At 35.9% G+C, this 18,817-nt stretch overlaps 1 protein-coding gene across 1 annotated transcript in view; it reads left to right on the plus strand.

Annotated features, from left to right (window-relative positions):
* Window positions 1-18,817, plus strand: part of CEP128 (centrosomal protein 128) — a 235,161-nt gene that overhangs the window by 26,523 nt on the left and 189,821 nt on the right. The window contains exon 4 of the mRNA XM_043986021.1: window positions 1,099-1,185. Within this exon, the coding sequence (XP_043841956.1) occupies window positions 1,099-1,185 (87 nt within the window). The remainder of the gene's footprint in view (window positions 1-1,098; window positions 1,186-18,817) is intronic.

Raw genomic sequence — 18,817 nt, forward strand, 5'->3', positions numbered from 1 at the left:
GGGAAACCCCTGTTGTAAATACACTCCCTCTACATCTTAGTACATGATCTTTGTGAGTTTCTTCATGTTAAAATTTCATCTCCCAGTAGCCAAGTTTCTGGTAATGAGCCTTTCAAATCTTAGGCTGGTCCTCAGATGGCAGACATATAGACTGTCCCTGGGCTCATATTTAGACCCATTCTGGTTTGATAGAATCGTATTGTCCTGCCATAGCCTTCAAGAACAAAGGGTCATGCTCATAACTTAGGAACTAGAGTAGACTTTATTGGAGGGTAGAACAATATCTTAATTTATGAATATGAAATAGAATATATCTGCTTGGTAAATATTCAGAACTGACATGTTTGACTTAAATGCATTCTATTGGGATTTTAAAAATACTCTTGGTAGAAATATAATAATTAAGTGGAGACAATATAATGTAGTGCAAATCTAAAACAACAACAACAAATAGTGAAGAGTGTTAGATTTGGAGTAAAAAGGACTCGGGTTAGGATCCTAGCTCTGTCACCCACCTACTACCTCGGTGATCTTTCACCATGTGCCAATCCTGCCTGGGTTTCAGTGTCCTCATTTGCAGGATACCTCTAAATTCATGATCTTATTAACAGCATTTTCTGGCAGAAATGGTTTTTTTTTGGTAGTAATTCGGTTATTAGGTAGCGGTTAAAAGATAACACCTTTTTTGATTCTCCTAAACTGCAGTCATGGAAAAAGGATACATTTTGTGAACAATATTGATCTTTGTTTCTTTTAAGCACAATTGAATGGGTTTGATTTTTGATAATGGATTAATGGTAAGATCAAAGTATAGTCAGGGGTACTTAAGTTCTGTTGATATTTTGATTATTAACTTCTTATATAAATTTGAATAAGAATTTAAATTCTGGGTGTGGTTCTTAATCAGTAAAGGAGATAGATGTATTTTTGTCCCAGAACAATATTAATGTTTATAAAGTGATTTGATATACATGGTGTGACAATACATAGTATAAACAAGTGAACTAAACATTTGTCATATTGTAAGATATGTGTAGGAGTCAGGGGGTATGGAACTCAATTTGGAAACAATTAATGTCATATAATTTTTTTCTTAAGGATACCAATCGAAACCTCCGACAAGTTGACCAGATGCTGGGACAGTATAGAGATTATAGCAACGAACAGACAGAAGCCATAGAAAATGTGAGCAATTTTTAACATCTTTAACTTTTATGGCTTTTTTTCCTGCTTCACTTCTTTACATGCTTAGTTTTTCAGCAAAACCCCAAAGAAACACACAGTGAAAAATAATAGCCACTTTTTGGAGGCTCTATGTTTTAATATTTGGTTGTTTGAATTTCAGTGAACATACTCGATTTTCTGTATCTAGCTTATGTGGCTTAGATACTTTTGGATTTTTTTTAAAGTGAAGAGGGTTGAATGTAGGACATGACTAAACCCAAGATGTGAATTTGTGTTTCTATGGTGCTTCACTTGAGGACTTCAGGAAAAAATGGTTTGCAGGGCTCTAGGGAGAATAAAATCCATTTGTTTTAGTGCTTTGTTTGTTCTGTCTGTGGACTTATTCCATCGGAAATTTACTAATGCATTTTTACAAGCTATTCAATTTCTAATTAATAGTGTTATTCATTGTCTACTATGTCGATTGCATATCGCATTAGAAAGATTAATACTTAAATCTTAGCTATTACTTATTCATCTATTTTGTATCGAATTCCCTTATAATAGGTAAATAATAAGTCATACCCTGTTATTTTCTATCTTGAGAAAGCAGTAAAGAAGTCATTATTTTTCTTTAGTAATTGGGGAGCTAATTGCATCAGTACTGGGAAGCTAGCTGATATTCGCTAGTAACTTAAAAAATACTTTCATTTAGAGAATAAACCTAGACAATTATCTGCTTACAAGATTCTCCATTTATAATTTTATTGGCAGAGAGAGCTATAAACCTTTTTAAGTTTAGATGCTTAATAATGTCTTTAGGCTTAATTACTTTATTAATGATGTGAGGTAGTTATTTGCTTTTATATTTATTAAGCGAAAATGAGGACATTTGCATTAGTTGGTTTACTGCAGAACAACCTTTCATCATTGTATGGTTCTTTAGTTAAATGGTAGATTATTTCTATGGCAACCTATTTATTTTGAATTGGGCAGTTGGGAATTAAAATTAAATGATGGGGGAATGTTTCTTCAGATAAGCACTTTCCTTTTTATTTAAAAAATTTTTATTTAAAGTTTCAATTTTCAAATTCTCCCTCCCCCTTTCCCCTACCCCTTCCCTGAGGTGGTAAACCATCAGGTATAGGTTATATATGTGCAGTTATATAAAACATTTCCATATCAGTCATTTTGTATAAGAAGATTTGAATAAAAGGAAGAAAAATGAAAGAAAGTGAAAAATAGCATGCTTCAGTTTGTATTCAATTAATAGCAGTTCTTTCTCTGGAGGTGGATAGTATGCTTCATCATTAGTCCTTTAGGATTATCTTGGATCATTGCATAGTGAGAATAGCTTAAGTCATTCAGAGTTGATTATTGTACATTATTGCTGTTGCTATTCTCCTGGTTCTGTTCACTTCACTATGTATCAGTTCTTTTAAGTCTTTCTTTTTACCTTGACCTCCACATAATCCTCGTTCTGCTTCTAAAACTGCATCATCAGAGAAGGAGCAGAGCCAACACAATTTTCTAGCCCAAGACAACTTAGCAGGTGGGAAAGAAAAACCTATGTCACTGCAGTGAGAAGGGAACACAGCCCAGAGCAGCCTATGACCCAGTAAACAAGTAAGAGTAAGAGGCCTTGGGGGCCTGAATCAGCAGGGCAGCTTCACAGAAGGAGTTTGGTAGGATCCCTTCTTTTCATATTTTTTCAAACAGTTTATAGTATTGGAATTAATTGTTCACAATATTCCTAATTAATATTGATGAAAATGTAAAATAAATTATTAGCAAGGAGATTATAGCAACACAAAGATTATAAACTATGACCATCCTGGATTTACAGGAAGAATGCAAGGCTAGTTCAATATTAAGAAAACTATAAACATAATTGACAGTACTAATAACAAGAATAAAAATCATATGGCTATACCAGCCAAAGCAAAAAAAAAAAGCTTCTAACAAGATATAATACCCATTCCTGTTAAAGACACACACACGCACGAAATCATAAGAATTAATAGTGCTTTCCTAAATAAAAACAGCTGTTGTTATTATTTAGTAATTTCAATCATGGCTGGCTTTTCATGACCCCTTTTGGGGTTTTCTTAGCAAAGATGCTGGAGTGGTTTGCCATTCTCATTTTAGAGATGAGGAAACTGAGGCAAACAGGGTTAAATGACTTGCTCAAGGTCACAGTGCTAGTAAGTGTCTGAGGTCATATTTGAACTCAGGTCTTCTGGATTTCAGGCCTAGTTCTATTCACTGCGCCCACCTACCTGCCAATACGAATAGTAGTATCTACCTTAAACCAAGACCCTTTACAATAAGATCAGGGTATAGCAAAGATGTCTACTATGACATTACTATTCAACAAAGTACTAGAAATGCTAGCTATAGCAGCAACAATAAAAAGAAATTGAGGGAATAAGCATAGGCGAAGAGGAAACAAAATTGCCACTTTTTGCACATGATATGATTTACTCAGAGGACCCTGGAGAGCCAAGTTAAAAACGAATCAAAACAACTTCAGCAAAATTGCAGGATACAAGATAAACCCACATAAATCATGAGCATTTTTTATATTACCAAAAAAAAAAAAATCCAGCAGGAAGAGCTAGGGAGTTGACCTGCCAAGACACACACACACAGGAATTATATGAACACAGTTACAAAATACCTTATACACAAATGGTCTTGATACCTAAATATGTAAGAGTCAAAATAAAGAAAGAAAACTATAGATTAGGGGTTGTCAAACTATAACGCAAGGTCCAAATCTGGCCTGTTGCCTGTTTTTGTATGACTAGCAAGCTAAGGATGGATTTTATGGTTAGTTTGCTTGCCTCAGGTCATCAAATTGGTTTTCTTACTCTGTTTTGACTCTTCCTGCCTGGTTTAGCTATCAAAACCATATTTGTATCAAAAAAGGCATTTGGTAGAACCCCCTTTATTCCTATTTTTTCAAACAATTTATATAATAGTGGAGTTAATTATTCTTTAAATATTTGATAGAATTTGCTTCTAAGTTAATATAATCATGGTATTTTTCTGCTGGGAGCTTGTTTAAGACATTTTCAATTCTTTTTTCTAAGATTAGATAATTTAAGTTCTCTTTCTTGTTTTGTTAATATGGACATTTTATATAAGCATATTGTCCTTTTTAAATTTATATTGTCAATTTTTTTGGCATATGACTGGATGAAACAATTTCTACTTTTTATTTCTTCATTGTGAATTTTCCTTTTTCCTTTTTATCTTGTTAATTTGGATTTCTTTTATTAAAACCAAATTTGTTAATGGTTTGTCCACTAATTGTTTTTTTCTTTGTTTTTGAAAAAGTTAGCTTAGTTTAATTTATTAATTTAGTAGGTTTTCTTTTTTGCTTTCAATTTTGTTCATCTCTTTGATTTTCAGAATTTCTGTTTTGGTATCTACATGGGGAAGAGTTTAATTTGTTGATTTTTCAAGAGTCTTTTTCTTACATACTTAGTTCATTAATCTTCTCTTTGTCTTATTTATTGATAAAAGATGTAAAATTTCTCCTAAATACTGCTTTATCTACATCCACAAAATTTTGCTCTGTTTTCTCATTGTTGCTATCTTTAATGTAATTATCTATTGCTTCTATGATTTGTTTTTGATCCAGACACTTTAGGATTAAGTTGTTTAGTCTCCAGTTAATTTTTATTTTCTAAGTGCCTTTTTAAAGAATATAATTTTTATTGCATTATGTTCTGTAAAAGATGTGTTTAGTATTCCTCCCTTTCTGCATTGTTTGTGAGGTTTTAATGCCTTTTTTAGGTCATTAATTTTTATAAAGATGCCATGAATACCTGAGATGTAGGTATACTCCTTTCTATTCTCTCTCAATATTTCTAGATGTCTTATCACATCTGAATTTTCTAAAAATTCCATTCAGGTCTTTATCTTAATTCTAGTTTATTTTTTGGTTAGATTTATCTAGATCTGAAAGTTTTAAACTTAGGTTTCCCCACTTGTCTATAACTCATTGCTCACAGTGAATAGCATATCATAGGTGCTGCATCGATACTTTTTGATTGATATTTCTGTCCAACACACATAAAAAGATATTCTAACTCAACACTCATCCATCTATATATTATAATTTTGGGAATATACCTTCATGCCCTTGGTTTTTCTTGTGTGAGTTTTTGCTTGGTTGATCTTTTGAGTGGCCATGAATCTGATTCAGGAGACTTTTTGGTGGAGGCTTGATGCCATCAGCACTAACAGGCACCTCTGGACAACCTCACTGTTTATGAGGAAAGCCTTCCAATTAGACTTTGTACAGAATATAATCCACAACACTGACAAACACCTTTGTTGAGTATTTGTCTTGGTTTTATGATTATTTAAAAATATTGATAATTTAGTTTTTATAGTTAAGTTACTTTTTGGTGTATGATCTCTTGTAACAAAGGGAAAGTTAAGTAGCACTAAGTAATGATGTGACTTAATCTAATAGTATAGACCACATTGTAAATCTGTCATTCCTTCTTTAATGAAAGGAAAGTATTTTATCATCTAGTGTCTGGGGCCAACATTTGCTTTAATTATAATTAAATAGTGCTATGCTGCTTTTGAGTATTTCTTTCATTTACATTAATGTAAAACATTCAGCTGATTTTGCTTACTTCACTCAGTACTACAGGTCTTGAGTTTCTCTGAATCCCTCATATTTGTCCTTTGTTATATCTCAGTAGTATTATGTTGCATTTATAGATCACAATTTGTTTAGTTATTCCCTATTGGTATCCATTTGTTTCCAGTTTTTGGTTACTACTCTCTTTCAGGAGGTGATTGGTTAATTCTTTTAATTTCTATTTTGCTCTATGGTTCTAAGATATCAGGGTAATTTTCCTTGATAATTTCTTGAAAGATCATGTCTAGATTCTTTTATTGATCATGGCTTTCAGGTAGTCCAATAATTTTTTATGTCGTCTCTCCTCTTTCTACTTTTTAGGTGAGTTGTTTTTCCAGTGATATATTTCACATTTTCTTCTATTTTTTCATTCTTTTGATTTCATTTTGTTGTTTATTGATGTCTCATGAAGTCATTAACTTCCATTTCTAATTCTATTTTTTGAGGAGTTTTTTTTCTTCTTCAGTATTTTTCCTCAATATTGCCACTTCTTCTGTTTAAGGAGTTATCTTTTTTGTTTTTTTTGGTGAATTTTTATACATAATTTTTTCTATTTGGCCAGTTTTGCTTTTTGAGGAGTTTTTCTCTTCAGTGGATTTTTGTGCCTCTTTTTACCATTTGGCTTATTTTGTTTTTTAAGGTGTTATTTTCTTCAGTATTTTTTTTTGTTACCTCCTTTACAAAGCTACTGACTTTTAAAAAGTGTTTTTTTTTCTTATATTACTCTCATTTCTTTTCCCAGTTTTTCCTCTACCCCTTTCATTTGATTTTTAAAATATTTTTTTGAGCTCTTCCAGGAATACTTTTTGCAAATGAGGCCAATGCTTATTTTTCTTTGGTAGGAGGGTAGGGGTTTTGAATGTAACTGCTTTGGTTTTATTGTCGTCTTCTTCTGGGTTTGTGTCTTGATCTTCCCTGTCATCATAGTAACTTTCTATGGTCTGGTTCTTTTGCTGTTTGCTCATTTTCCAGCCCATTTCTTAATTTTTAACTTTATGTTAAAGTTGAGCTGTGTTCCTGGGGTGGAAGCTCTCTTTTCCACCATGAACCTGTGTCGAGGGATTCTGTTCTTCCCGGTGCTGTTCCTGGCCCTGGGAACCACATATAGGCAATGCAATAGAGTCCCGCTCCCAGTGCCGGCAGAGGTTCCCCTCTAATCTCCTTCTGACCAGTTCTCTGACTCCTTTACTGTCTATGGAGGTTTCCTCTGTGAGTTGAGGGCTCCAGAAGCTGCTCTACTGATTCAGGCCCCCAAGGCCTCTTGCTCTTACTTGTTTATTGGGTCATAGGCTGCTCTGGACTGTGTTCCCCTCTCACTGCCTTGACATAGGTTTTTCTTGCCCATCTTCTAAGTTATCTTTGGCTAGAAAACTGTATTGGCTCTGCTCCTCCTCCTCTTATGCAGTTTTAGAAGCAGAGCAAGGACTATGTTGAGGTCAAGGTAAAAAGAATGTCAGACTATACAACTAGGGGGATATCTGGAATTAGACTTGGAATAAGGAGTATTTCATTGTTCTGTTTGTCAATTCTTTTAACCGCAGAGGGGGCCATCTAGGTCACCAACATTTGGATGCTTTCCTTAAATGCTTAGTTAGCTGTTGTGATTTTGGGAGGCAGCTATTCTTGCTTTCAGGCCCCTTTTGTCTCTAGACTGACAGTAAAGAAATTCTGTACTGGTACTTTTGCTGTGAATTTCTTTGCAGAGAAACATTTCAGATTTCTAGTGAGTGCATGAGGGAAAGTTTATATTTCATGCATTTCTGTTGTATCTTTAATAGATGATCTGTATAGTAATTAAATACCTTGTGGTTAAGGAATATGAATTTATTTTTGCTGATACTATAGCATACTGAGTGAAATGAGTCTCTGGAAATAATTTAACTTGAACTTAATGCAATATTTGTAAACATACTAAAAGTTGGATTTAACTATCTATAAAGGGAATAGTGTGTATTATTTTGTTAATGGTGCAAAACTGAATGTCTTTAAGAAAATAACAATGTAAATATAAAAATTAAATTAAACTTGCTTCTTTTGCAAAGGAAATTTGAGCTGTTAAAGTTCTTATAAAAGTCTTATTTTGAGTGTAAAAAAGTCCAGTATCCCTGATTCAGATCTGTAGATCTGTAGTACATTTTATTTGTTGTTGTTGTTGTTGTTGTTGTTTTTTTGGTGGGGCAATGAGGGTTAAGTGACTTGCCCAGGGTCACACAGCCAGTGTCAAGTATCTGAGGCTGGATTTGAACTCAGGTCCTCCTGAATCTGAGGCCAGTGCTTTATCCACTGCGCCACCTATCTGCCCCTGTAGTACATTTTAAAGGCAAAAATTAACCAAAATATTGTAATATGAAATGAAATATATGAGAATTATCTTACCACATTACTTTTCTTCTAATTAAATGTTCTGACTGGAATTTCAATTTTGAGCAGCTGCACTGTGCCATCTGGTATAAAAACTTTGAAAGAATATTTAATGTTGAACTATACAATCCAGATGTTTCTTTTTATGTATTGAGGTTTTCTGATGAAGTGTATTTTTGGTGACACTCTACAATGATAATTATTTGAGGTACTGAATAGTCACTTTTGCAGTCTAGTAGGTGAAGAAAATACCATCTTTTTCAGTGGGCCAGTATTACTGTTTGTACAAAAACCGAGCATTTCTATTGTGCTTGGTCATTATAGGTAATAAAAACATTATGGGTAAGAAATATTAATCATATTAAAAGTATGTTTATTCTGTTAATGATTTCTTAATAGCAAAAAAATACCTCTGATCTTTGAAAGTCTGTCAGTTTCTGCATTTGTTTAAAATAATAGGGGCAGAGGCAGCTAGGTGGCGCAGTGGAAAAGGCACTGGCCCTGGATTCAGGAAAACCTGAGTTCAAATCCGGCCTCAGACACTTGACATTTACTAGCTGTATGACCCTGGGCAAGTCACTTAACCCCAATTGCCTCACCCCCCCAAAATAATAGGTGCAACTAGGTGGCACAGTGGATAAAGCACCGGCCCTGGATTCAGGAGGACCTGAGTTCAAATATAGCCTCAGACATTTGACATTTACTAGCTGTGTGACCCTGGGCAACACACTTAACCCTTGTTGCTCTGCCAAAAAATATAATTTTAGCTTGTATTTTTTTTTTTTAGCACTTTAAGGGTTGCAAATGGAAAATATTGCCTCATTGAAATCCCTGCAACAATCCTATGAGTTAGATGATCTTATCCCCATTTTACAGAGGAGGAAACTGAAGCAGAAAGCAGTTAAGTAATTAGCCCAAGGTCATACTGAGGCCAGATTTGGATTGGGTCATCGTGATTCTAGATCTAGCACTTTGTCAATTGTATAACCTAGCTGTGTCTACTTGTTTGATATTCTGTAACTCCATGCAAGTTGTTATTGACCTGAATCTAAAAGTCTATTTTATAGAATTCTGCATTTAATTCATAAACCTTTTAACTCTTTATTAAATGTTGCTCTATATTACTATATGTTTGTAAATGTAGCATTTTAAATATTTTTTTATTTTAGAACAAATTTCACTTTTCAAAGCTAAATTTTATTTTTTATTCAGCAAAATACAAACCCTTGTTATAAATGTAGGTCATCAAGGAAAACAAATGTGTGTATGTATATGTGTATGCACATATATGTGTTTTGTATAGCTATATATCTATGTCTATATGTATCTCTCTCTACATATATAATATGTCTCATTCTGCACTGGATATTTCACTCTGTCAGGAAGTAGATAGTACTGTAAGGCCTCTGGAGTTACAGTTGGTCATTTTGTTGATTTGAGTTCCTAAGTCTTTCCAAGTTGTTTGTCTTTACTGTGGTCATCATTGTATAAATTGTTCTCATAGTTCTGTTCATTTCATTCAATGTCAGTTCATATAAGTCTTCCCAGGTTTTTCTGAAACTGTCCCCATCATTATTTCTTACTTGCATTTATATTCCATAACTTGTTCAGTCATTACCTAATAGTCACTCTCTCAAATTCTAGTTCTTTGTTACTTCAAAAAGAACTTTTTATGTTTCTCTTGACTCTTTTTAGAACCAAACAGTTGTTACGTAGCTCTGGGCTTTTCATCAAGAATCCTTGGAAGTCCTTTATTCTATTTAAGATCCATTTTCCCCCATGTATGATAATACTCAGTTTTCCTAGGTAAGTCATTCTTGGTTATAAGCCTTATGTCCTTTGCCTTCTGGAATATTGAATTTCAGCTCTCCATTCCTTTATAGTAGTGGCAGCTAAATCATGTGTGATCCTAAGTGCGGCTCTTAGGTACTTGAATTCTTTCATTTTGGCTGCTTTTCATATTTTTCTTTGACTTGGAAGCCCAGGATTTTAGCCATAATAATCTTGGGAGTTTTCATTTTGGGGTTTCTATTAGGAAGTGACTAGTGATTTTTTTTTCTATTTCTACTTTGCCTTTTTGTTTGTTTGTTTGTTGTAAGATCTTAGAAGTGTTAAGATTTTCTGAAATAGGATATCTAGGTTCTTGTTTTTGTTATGGCATTGAGAAAGTCCAATTATCCTTAAATATTTTCCTCTTCAATTTGTTTTCAATGTCAGTTTTTTTCTATGAGAGAGCTTATGTTTTCATCTATATTCTCAGTCTTTTGGTTTTGTTTTAATATTTCTTATTGTCTCATGGAATCATTGACTTCTATTTGGTACATTTAGATTTTTGAGGAGTTTGTTGCTTGGACAAGGTTTTGTACCTCTTGTGCCAAGCTATTAACTCCTTTTCATTCTTTCTTCCATAGCTCATATCTTTTCTATTTTTCCCTCTCTGGGCCTTGTGGGGACCAATTTTTAATTGGGGAGTGCTAGCTAAGTGGCTCGCTGCAATATTGGGGCAAGGAAGGAAACGGCAGCCTCCCTCAAAACAGAACAAGATTTATTTTAACAAGAACGAACTCAAAAAAAAACCCAACCACAAACAGGATCAGTAGGATCAAGGGAAAGGAAATAAAATGGGGAAAGGGAAATTATAATACCTGAAAAATACCACCGCCCAGGAATCAGTTGAAAATACACAGCAGAATGCCTGTCGCTTTCCAGCTTCCACCTAGAATGCCCAGTTCTCCTCCCCCAAACCTAGAAACACCCCACACAGTCCCAGCCAATGGGATGGCTGCTCTGACAGTCACATGACTTCTCTCACTAGGATTCCAATCATTATAATTTTGCCAGGCCCATGTAGGCATTGGCGAGTGGTGATGATGTGAGGTGCCAGAGCCCTGGCAATGGCTACAACCAGTGGGTGGAGCACTGCTCAGCCTGTGGAGCCCTAGGCCAGTGTGCGCTGAGGCATAAAAACCTCAAATAACAAATAATTCTTTACAGCCTCTCATGTCATTTGTAAAATCAAATAAATAAATAAGTAAAAATTTAAACTCTTTTTAAAGTCTTGCTTTGTTTCTTTGGTTATATACAGTTAAATTTGTTCCCAAACCATGTTTTTCTCTAAAGCTTTGCTTTTAGATATTTTGGAGCAATTCTCTTCTTCTGGGTTTGTGTCTTGAGTATCCCTATCATTCATTGTAATAGGTATATGAGATGGGATACTTTTTTTTCCTTTTCTCATTCTTCCACCCTGCTTCTTGACTTCTGAGTTGATGTTAGGGTTAGGCTCTGTGTATTTTTGTTTTTGTTATTTGGTTTTTTTTTGCAGGGCAATGGGAGTTAAGTGACTTGCCCAGGGTCACACAGCTAGTAAGTGTCAAGTGTCTGAGGCCGGATTTGAACTCAGGTCCTCCTGAATCCAGGGCCAGTGCTTTATCCACCGCGCCACCTAGCTGCCCTCTCTGTGTATTTTTGAAGGAAATGTCTGGGCTGATCTTATTGCTGCTCTCTTGGGCTATTCCAGGGTCTCAGGAACAACTCAGCTAGGTGACCTGCAAGCTTTCATTGCTTTCATCGTGGTCTGATTTAGGACAAAGTTTGACTGCTACCCTTTCAGACTAAGTTCTGTGAGTTCCTGACCTGCTTTTGAGTCTGAGTAAGAGGCTTGTGGGCTTGCCCATTTGGAGTTTTAGTAGCCTGTTGCTGGATGCAGCCATCATCAGCCAACTGGAAAGTTTTGTAAGTTCAGAGCAATAGAACTGAAGATTCTCCATTTGTCTGGGACTCCTCCTCTGGTTCTTCCTCTGTAGGTTTCAGATTGGAACTGAGATCTCAGTATTCCTTGGTTCCAAGCCATACCTTGTTGCTTGCTACTGAACTATCTCTTTGCTGAGTGCATAGCCTAGGGCCTTGGACCCACCACTCTTCATATAGCAATGCCACCCCTAGGTACAGGTCCCCTTTTTACTCTACCATAGATCTATCACCAGGGAATAGGGTAGTTAGCAAAAACGTTACCAGTGGGCATCTATTTCTGCATACTACACAAGTGTAGGCTAGATCTGGAGCCACCTCTTACCCTGGAACACACACAGCCTCTCCCTGTGCTGGAATGCTCTTTGTATCCACTCCTGGTCAGAACCCATACCCTGTGTCTATAGATCTTTCTGTCTTTCTTCTTATACTGACCCGGGGAGCAAAAATATGACTCACTGTGATTCTTTTTTCCCTTGGATTTTCCAACCAGGATTCATTCTGGCGCATTTTCTTGATCTGATTTCAGAATTTGGGCAAAGAAGGTAGCTCACCATACTTTTTCCTGCTTTGCTTCCATTTTGGTTCCAAAACATTGTTGTCTACTCATTTTTTCAGTTGGGACTGACTTTTCATGATCCCATTTGGGGTTTGCTTGGCAAAGATCCTGGGGTGCTTTGCTATTTCCTTCTCCAGATCATTTTAGAGATGAGGAACTGAGGCAAACAGGATTAAGTGACCTGCCAAGGATCACACAGGTAAGGTAATGTAAAAGCCAGATTTGAACTCAGGAAGCTGACTGAGTCTTCTTGCCTCCAGACCCAGCACTCTATCCACTGTGCCACTGCCTCCAAAACATATATTTTTTTAAAAGTACATGTTTAATTTGACAAATAAATAAAAACATGCATAGGTTGCTTTTTGAGTAGCATGATTTAATTAGCAATATTCATGTGTTACCTGTCCCTCCTCTTATGCAATGCTTTGTTGTTAAAAAACATTTTCCTCTTGAGCATGTAACTTCTTGTTTAATGACCATTAAAAATCTTCATTTTTTAATTTTTTTTTTTTTTGCGGGGCAATGGGGGTTAAGTGACTTGCCCAGGGTCGCACAGCTAGTATGTGTTGAGTGTCTGAGTCCAGATTTGAACTCAGGTCCTTCTGAATCCAGGGCCGATGCTTTATCCACTGCTCCCCCTAGCTGCCCTCTCATTAAAAATCTTTTGTGGAGGTATTTCTGATTCATCTTAAAACATATATGAATATAAATTTTGTGTGATATACCTAAAACTTAGATATATGGATTTCCCTAAGAAGAGGCAAAACTCACTTGAAAATCTAACATGGAAAGAAGTTATTAAATTCAGGGAAGATGATTGTGTATTTGTGTTTCTGCATACCAGCAGATGGATGGAGTTTTACACACAACAGCAGGAGTCACTGATCTTTTAGTAAATTAAATAGCAACAACCACTGTTTACTGTATTTTAGCAACAGATGGTAGGACAAGAATGTGCTAGAAATAATAATCTTTCATTCTTGTTTGATTTTGTGAAAGGTTAGTATTGTGGGATTTTTTCCCTTAGTTTTAAAGGAAAAGAAAAATACATTGTAAGGAATAAAAAATATTATCTATAAATTTAACTTCACAATTAGCTTCTTCTAAAATCTTTTGCCAGATTAACTTTTTTTTTTTTGGTGAGGCAAATGGGGTTAAGTGACTTTGCCCAGGGTCACACAGCTAGTAAGTGTTAAGTGTCTGAGGCCGGATTTGAACACAGGTCCTCCTGACTTCAGGGACAGTGCTTTATCCATTGTACCACCTAGCTGCCCTCCAGATTAACTTTTGCATTCAGTAGGGCTCTAGACCATGTAGCAGTATTGTTGGGGAAGCATAAAAAAGTAAACATGAATAAACAGTGATAAAGGATTAAAGGATTAACTGCTTACATTAAAAAATGGTAAAATCATGTGTCCCCTCTGAAACTTATCATTAAGAGTCACAGAGAGAAGGGAAGCTTCTTTTTGGGGTGGTAATGAGAATCTCAGGGAGTGCCCATAAATTGGAGAATGAGTGAACAAATTATAGAATATATATATATATATATATATATATATATGTGTGTGATATAATACTGTTGTGCTAAACTGTTAGGTATGTGATGAGTTAACCATAAATTTTTTTTTTTTTTTTAGTGAGGCAATTGGGGTTAAGTGACTTGCCCAGGGTCACACAGCTAGTAAGTGTTAAGTGTCTGAGGCCAGATTTGAACTCAGGTACTCCTGACTCCAAGGCCTGTGCTCTATCTACTTCGCCACCTAGCTGCCCCTGAGTTAACCATAATTAATGGACTAATGATGAAACTGATAGAAAGATGAAGGACTCAGATTGCAGAATGGGACAAATATTTTTTGGCTATGGCCATTGTGAAAATTTGTTTTGCTTTTATTTCTTTGGGCTATAGATGTAATAGTATTTCTGGGTCGAAGGGGAGGCATAGTTCCAAATTGCTTTCCAGAGTATCTGGACTAACAGTGCATTATTGTATCTGTTTGCCCATATCTCTTCCAGTATTTGTCATTTTCCCTTTCTGTTATCCTAGCAAATCTTATGGGTGTGAGGTAGTTCCTCAGTTGTTTTAATTTGAATTTTCTAGTAATTAGTGATTTAGAGCATTTTAAGAATGTGATTATTAATGGCTTTAACTTTTTTCTCTGAAAACTGCCTGTTCATATCACTCTACCATTTATCAGTTGGGGAGTGGCTCTTTTACAAATTTTGCTCAGCTCCCTATATATTTGAGAAATGAGACCTTTATCAGAGAAGTGTATTGTAAAGATTGTTCTGATCAGTTTCCTACTTTTCTGTTAATTTTAGCTGCATTGTTTGTTGTTTTTGGAGGCAGTCTGGGTTAATTGACTTGCCTAGGGTCACACAGCTAGTTAAGTGTATGAGACTGGGTTTGAACTGATATCTTCCTAAGTCCAGGACCCATGCTCTATCAGCTGCGTTGTTTTTGTTTGTGCAAAAACTTTAAAATTTTATGTAATCAGAAGTATCCCATTTTATCTCCTGAGGACCTTTCTAACTCTTGTTTGGTCATGAATTCTTCCCTTCATTATGGATTTGACAGGCCATTTCTCCCATGTTTTGCTGATTTGCTTTTGCTGTCACCCTTTACTTATAAATCATGTACCCATTTTGAGCTTCTCTTGGTATATGATGTGAAATGATGGTTTATGTCTAGTTTCTTTCAGACTACTTTCTAGTTTTCCCAGCAGTTTTTGTCAAGTAGTGAGTCCTAGGGGTTAAATGATTTGCCCAGGGTCACACAGCTAGTAAGTGTCAAGTGTCTGAGGCCGGATTTGAACTCAGGTCCTTCTGAATCCAGGACCAGTGCTTTATCCACTGTGTCACCTAGCTGCCCCTCATATTAATGTTTAATCTTTGCTTCAAGGGCCCTTTATTGAATGTAATTTTTATCGTATCATTGTCAGAAAACAGATACAACTAATATTTCTGCTTTTCTGTATTTGTTGATGAAGTTTTTATGCCTTAAGTATGGTAAATTTTTGTGAAGGTGCCATACATAGCTGAGAATAGGTATGCTCCTTTTTAGTCCCATTCGGCAATTTCCAGAGGACTATCTTATCTAACCTTTTTAAAGTTCTATTAATCTCCTTAACTTTTTAAAAAATGTATTTTATGGTTAGATTTATTTAGGTCTTAGATGGAGTAAATTGAGATCCCCTGCTATTATAGTTTTACTCTTTCCTTTTGTAACTCATTTAACTGTGCTACCTTTGAGCAAAATGTAGTTTGCCTGAGTATCTTTTTTATTTGCATGTATTTTTGCTTTTGCTTTGTCTGAGATCATAATTTCTATTGCTACCTTTTAAGAAAACTTCCTCTCAAGCATAATAGAGTCTTTTGCTCCAGCCCTTAATTTTAATTCAGTATATATATATATATATATATTTTTTTTTTGTTTCAAGTGTGTCTCTTAAACAACATTATTGGATTCTGATTGCAGTCCTCTTCTGTTTTATGGGTGAACACATCCCATTCACATTCATGGTTATGGTTGTTAACATGTATTTTCTTCCATCATATTTTCTTATTTATCTTTTTCTTTTTGACTCTCCCTTCCTCTAGCCTGTTTTGTTTCTAACCATTGCCTTACTTAATATACCCACTTTCTTATCCTCCTCCCTCCCTTTCTCTTAGTTTCTTTCCCTCATATTCCTTGTTAGATAAGATGAATTTCTGTTCCTTACTGTATGTGTATTGTTGCAAAAAATTCTAAGTTGCAGTGTTAGATGAAGAAAAAACCCAAAGTCTCCGAGCCCAAAGAAAATAGGTTTATTAGGGACCCTGTCTCACAATAATGGTCTCAGGTCTAGGACCCAAAGACCTCGAGCCTCAGGATCCAGGGATATTTATACTTGTATACTTCCCAAGATTAAATTATTATAAATGCAGTTAAGTATTTCTACAGTAAGCAAATATATAGCCATGTCTTCTCCTCTATTGGTCCCCAATATCATCATTGCTAATCTCACGTTATGGAAATAAATCTGTGAATTTAGAATTGGCCATCTGTGGCAAACTATCCCACATTTGTGACACTTTTGTGACACTTGATGGGTTTGAGATGCCTTAATCATATCAATCTCATTGCTTTACATATTATTTTAACAGTTCTTATTGGTCTGTAGCAACTCCAAAGTAGCTACTTTGGGTATCTGACCTTTGTCCCGATTGGTCCATCCTAGCCAGAAACTTGTATAGGAGGAAACTGTAATGTATGAGAAGACATGTTGATCCAAGCCTTTGCAATTTGTCTTAATTCATTATCATCTACTGAAGCTTGAATCACATATATAAATAAGGAATGGCTTAAATCAGGTAGAGAAGTAAGGAATGGGGAAAATCCCACTCTCATCATGCATATTCTTCCCTTTTGGAAGCAGTTGAGATGAGAGTGAGGTTCAAGTGTGGCTTCTCTCCCACTCCTCATTTTCTCCTCTATTTTCTAAACTTTTCCTTGCATGCTCCATTTATGTGAGATCATTTTCCCCATTCTACCCCTCCCTTTGCCCCTTTCCAACTGCATCCCTCTTTTTCATCCTTCTTTTTGAGATTATCTGAACATGATAGAATCACACTCCTCCACTACGAGTAACTTCCCTCTAAAACCCCTAGCAATTAGAAAACTCCAAGGGCTTACATGTCTCATCTCACACAGGATTGTATACAATTCAGCCTTCTTTAGACCCTTATGATGTTTCACTCATGTTAACCTTATTATGCTTCTCTTCAGTCTTGTGTTTAAGAACTATTGGGCACTAGGGGTTCTACTGAGCTCCTGGCTTCCTCTTCATCTTGGTCAACTGCCCTGGTTTATTCCACTGCAGGCTTACATGCAAGGCTAAAGGTTAGAGCTGAATCCCTACCCTTTTTTTGAGCTCAGAGCCATACAACTAGGTTTCTGGAACTTCTTCCTTGCATCTTATACAGATAATGAATGCCCTTGCTCTCTCACAAGTACAGTCACTAATCTCTCCCCTGGAACTGTGACCTGGGACTAGACAGTGGATGACAGAGCTGCCAGATGGCATCCATTCCTGATCTCTCTGCCCAGGCCTTGGTGCTGAGCTGCTCCCTGTTACTGCTGCTGCTCTCCTGCATAGCCCTGACTCTGGTGTTTGCAGATCTTTCTGTTTTTCTAAGCTTCCCATGGCTGGAAAAATGACTCACTATGAGTTTTTCTTTGCTTTCCCAGTTATCATTTAGTTTGGTGTGCTTTCTAGGTCACTGTGGATGAGCTTGTGGAGGAGCTAAGGCAAAAAATTCTAATTCTGCCATCTTGTAAAATATACTTTTTAACCCTTCTTTGTATCCTTTTATTCTCTAATTCTTTTGTAATTGTCTCAAGAAAACCTCTTCTTTCTTCTGGCCCCCTCTCTCTTTTGTTTTTGTGAACCAGTAAGGTAATAAACAATTACTAAACACTGACTATATCCCAGGCACTATATTAAGTATTGGTTATAAAAAAACCAAGTAAGATAGCCCCTGTTATCCCTGGGGAGACAACAAGCAAACAAATATGCACAAACAGGGTATATATAGGATAAATAGAAAGTAATTAAAAGTGAGAAGGAACTAGAACTAAAAGTGGTTGGGAAGAACTTTCTTGTAGGAGATGGGGCTTTAGTTGAGATTTTAAGGAAGCCAGGTAGAGGTGAGGAGAAGGAGCATTCCAGGCATGTTTCATTCAATCAATAAACATTCATTAAGAGTCAACTATGTACCAGAACTGTGAGTAAAAGTACAAAGAATAAAACAATCCCCACTCAGTGCATATACACTTATTCAGAAAAAATATATAAGAAGAATAAATGCAAAGTAATTAAGCACAGGTGGTTTAGAAGGTGATACTTGAGCTGCTTCTTCTTCACAGACATTGTTGATGGAGTGTCCTACGTAGGTCAGAAGCAGAGATGGCCATCTGAGTTCAGGATGGGGAATAACATATAACAGTACTGGAAAGATAGATTAGGGCCAGGTTGTAAAGCATTTTAAAGGCTAAACAAAGAAGTTTATATTTGAAACCATAAAGAGCTGCTGGAATTTATTTGTCTAGTGAAGTGGCAGCATGCTCAACTCTGTGCTTAAGGAAGAACCCTTTGACAGTAGTGTGGAGGAGATTCTGGAGTAGGGAGACATTTGAGGCAGTGAGACCAGTTAGATTGGTCTCTAGGTGATGGTTAATGAGGACCTGAATTAAGGTGGGAGGTGTGTGAGTAGCAAAAAGGGGTTGAATATATGTATAATATACATGTGTATCTATCTATCTATCTATGTGTGTGTATACA

This window comes from Dromiciops gliroides, chromosome 2, assembly GCF_019393635.1.
Source record: "Dromiciops gliroides isolate mDroGli1 chromosome 2, mDroGli1.pri, whole genome shotgun sequence".
Taxonomy (NCBI): Eukaryota; Metazoa; Chordata; class Mammalia; order Microbiotheria; family Microbiotheriidae; genus Dromiciops; species Dromiciops gliroides.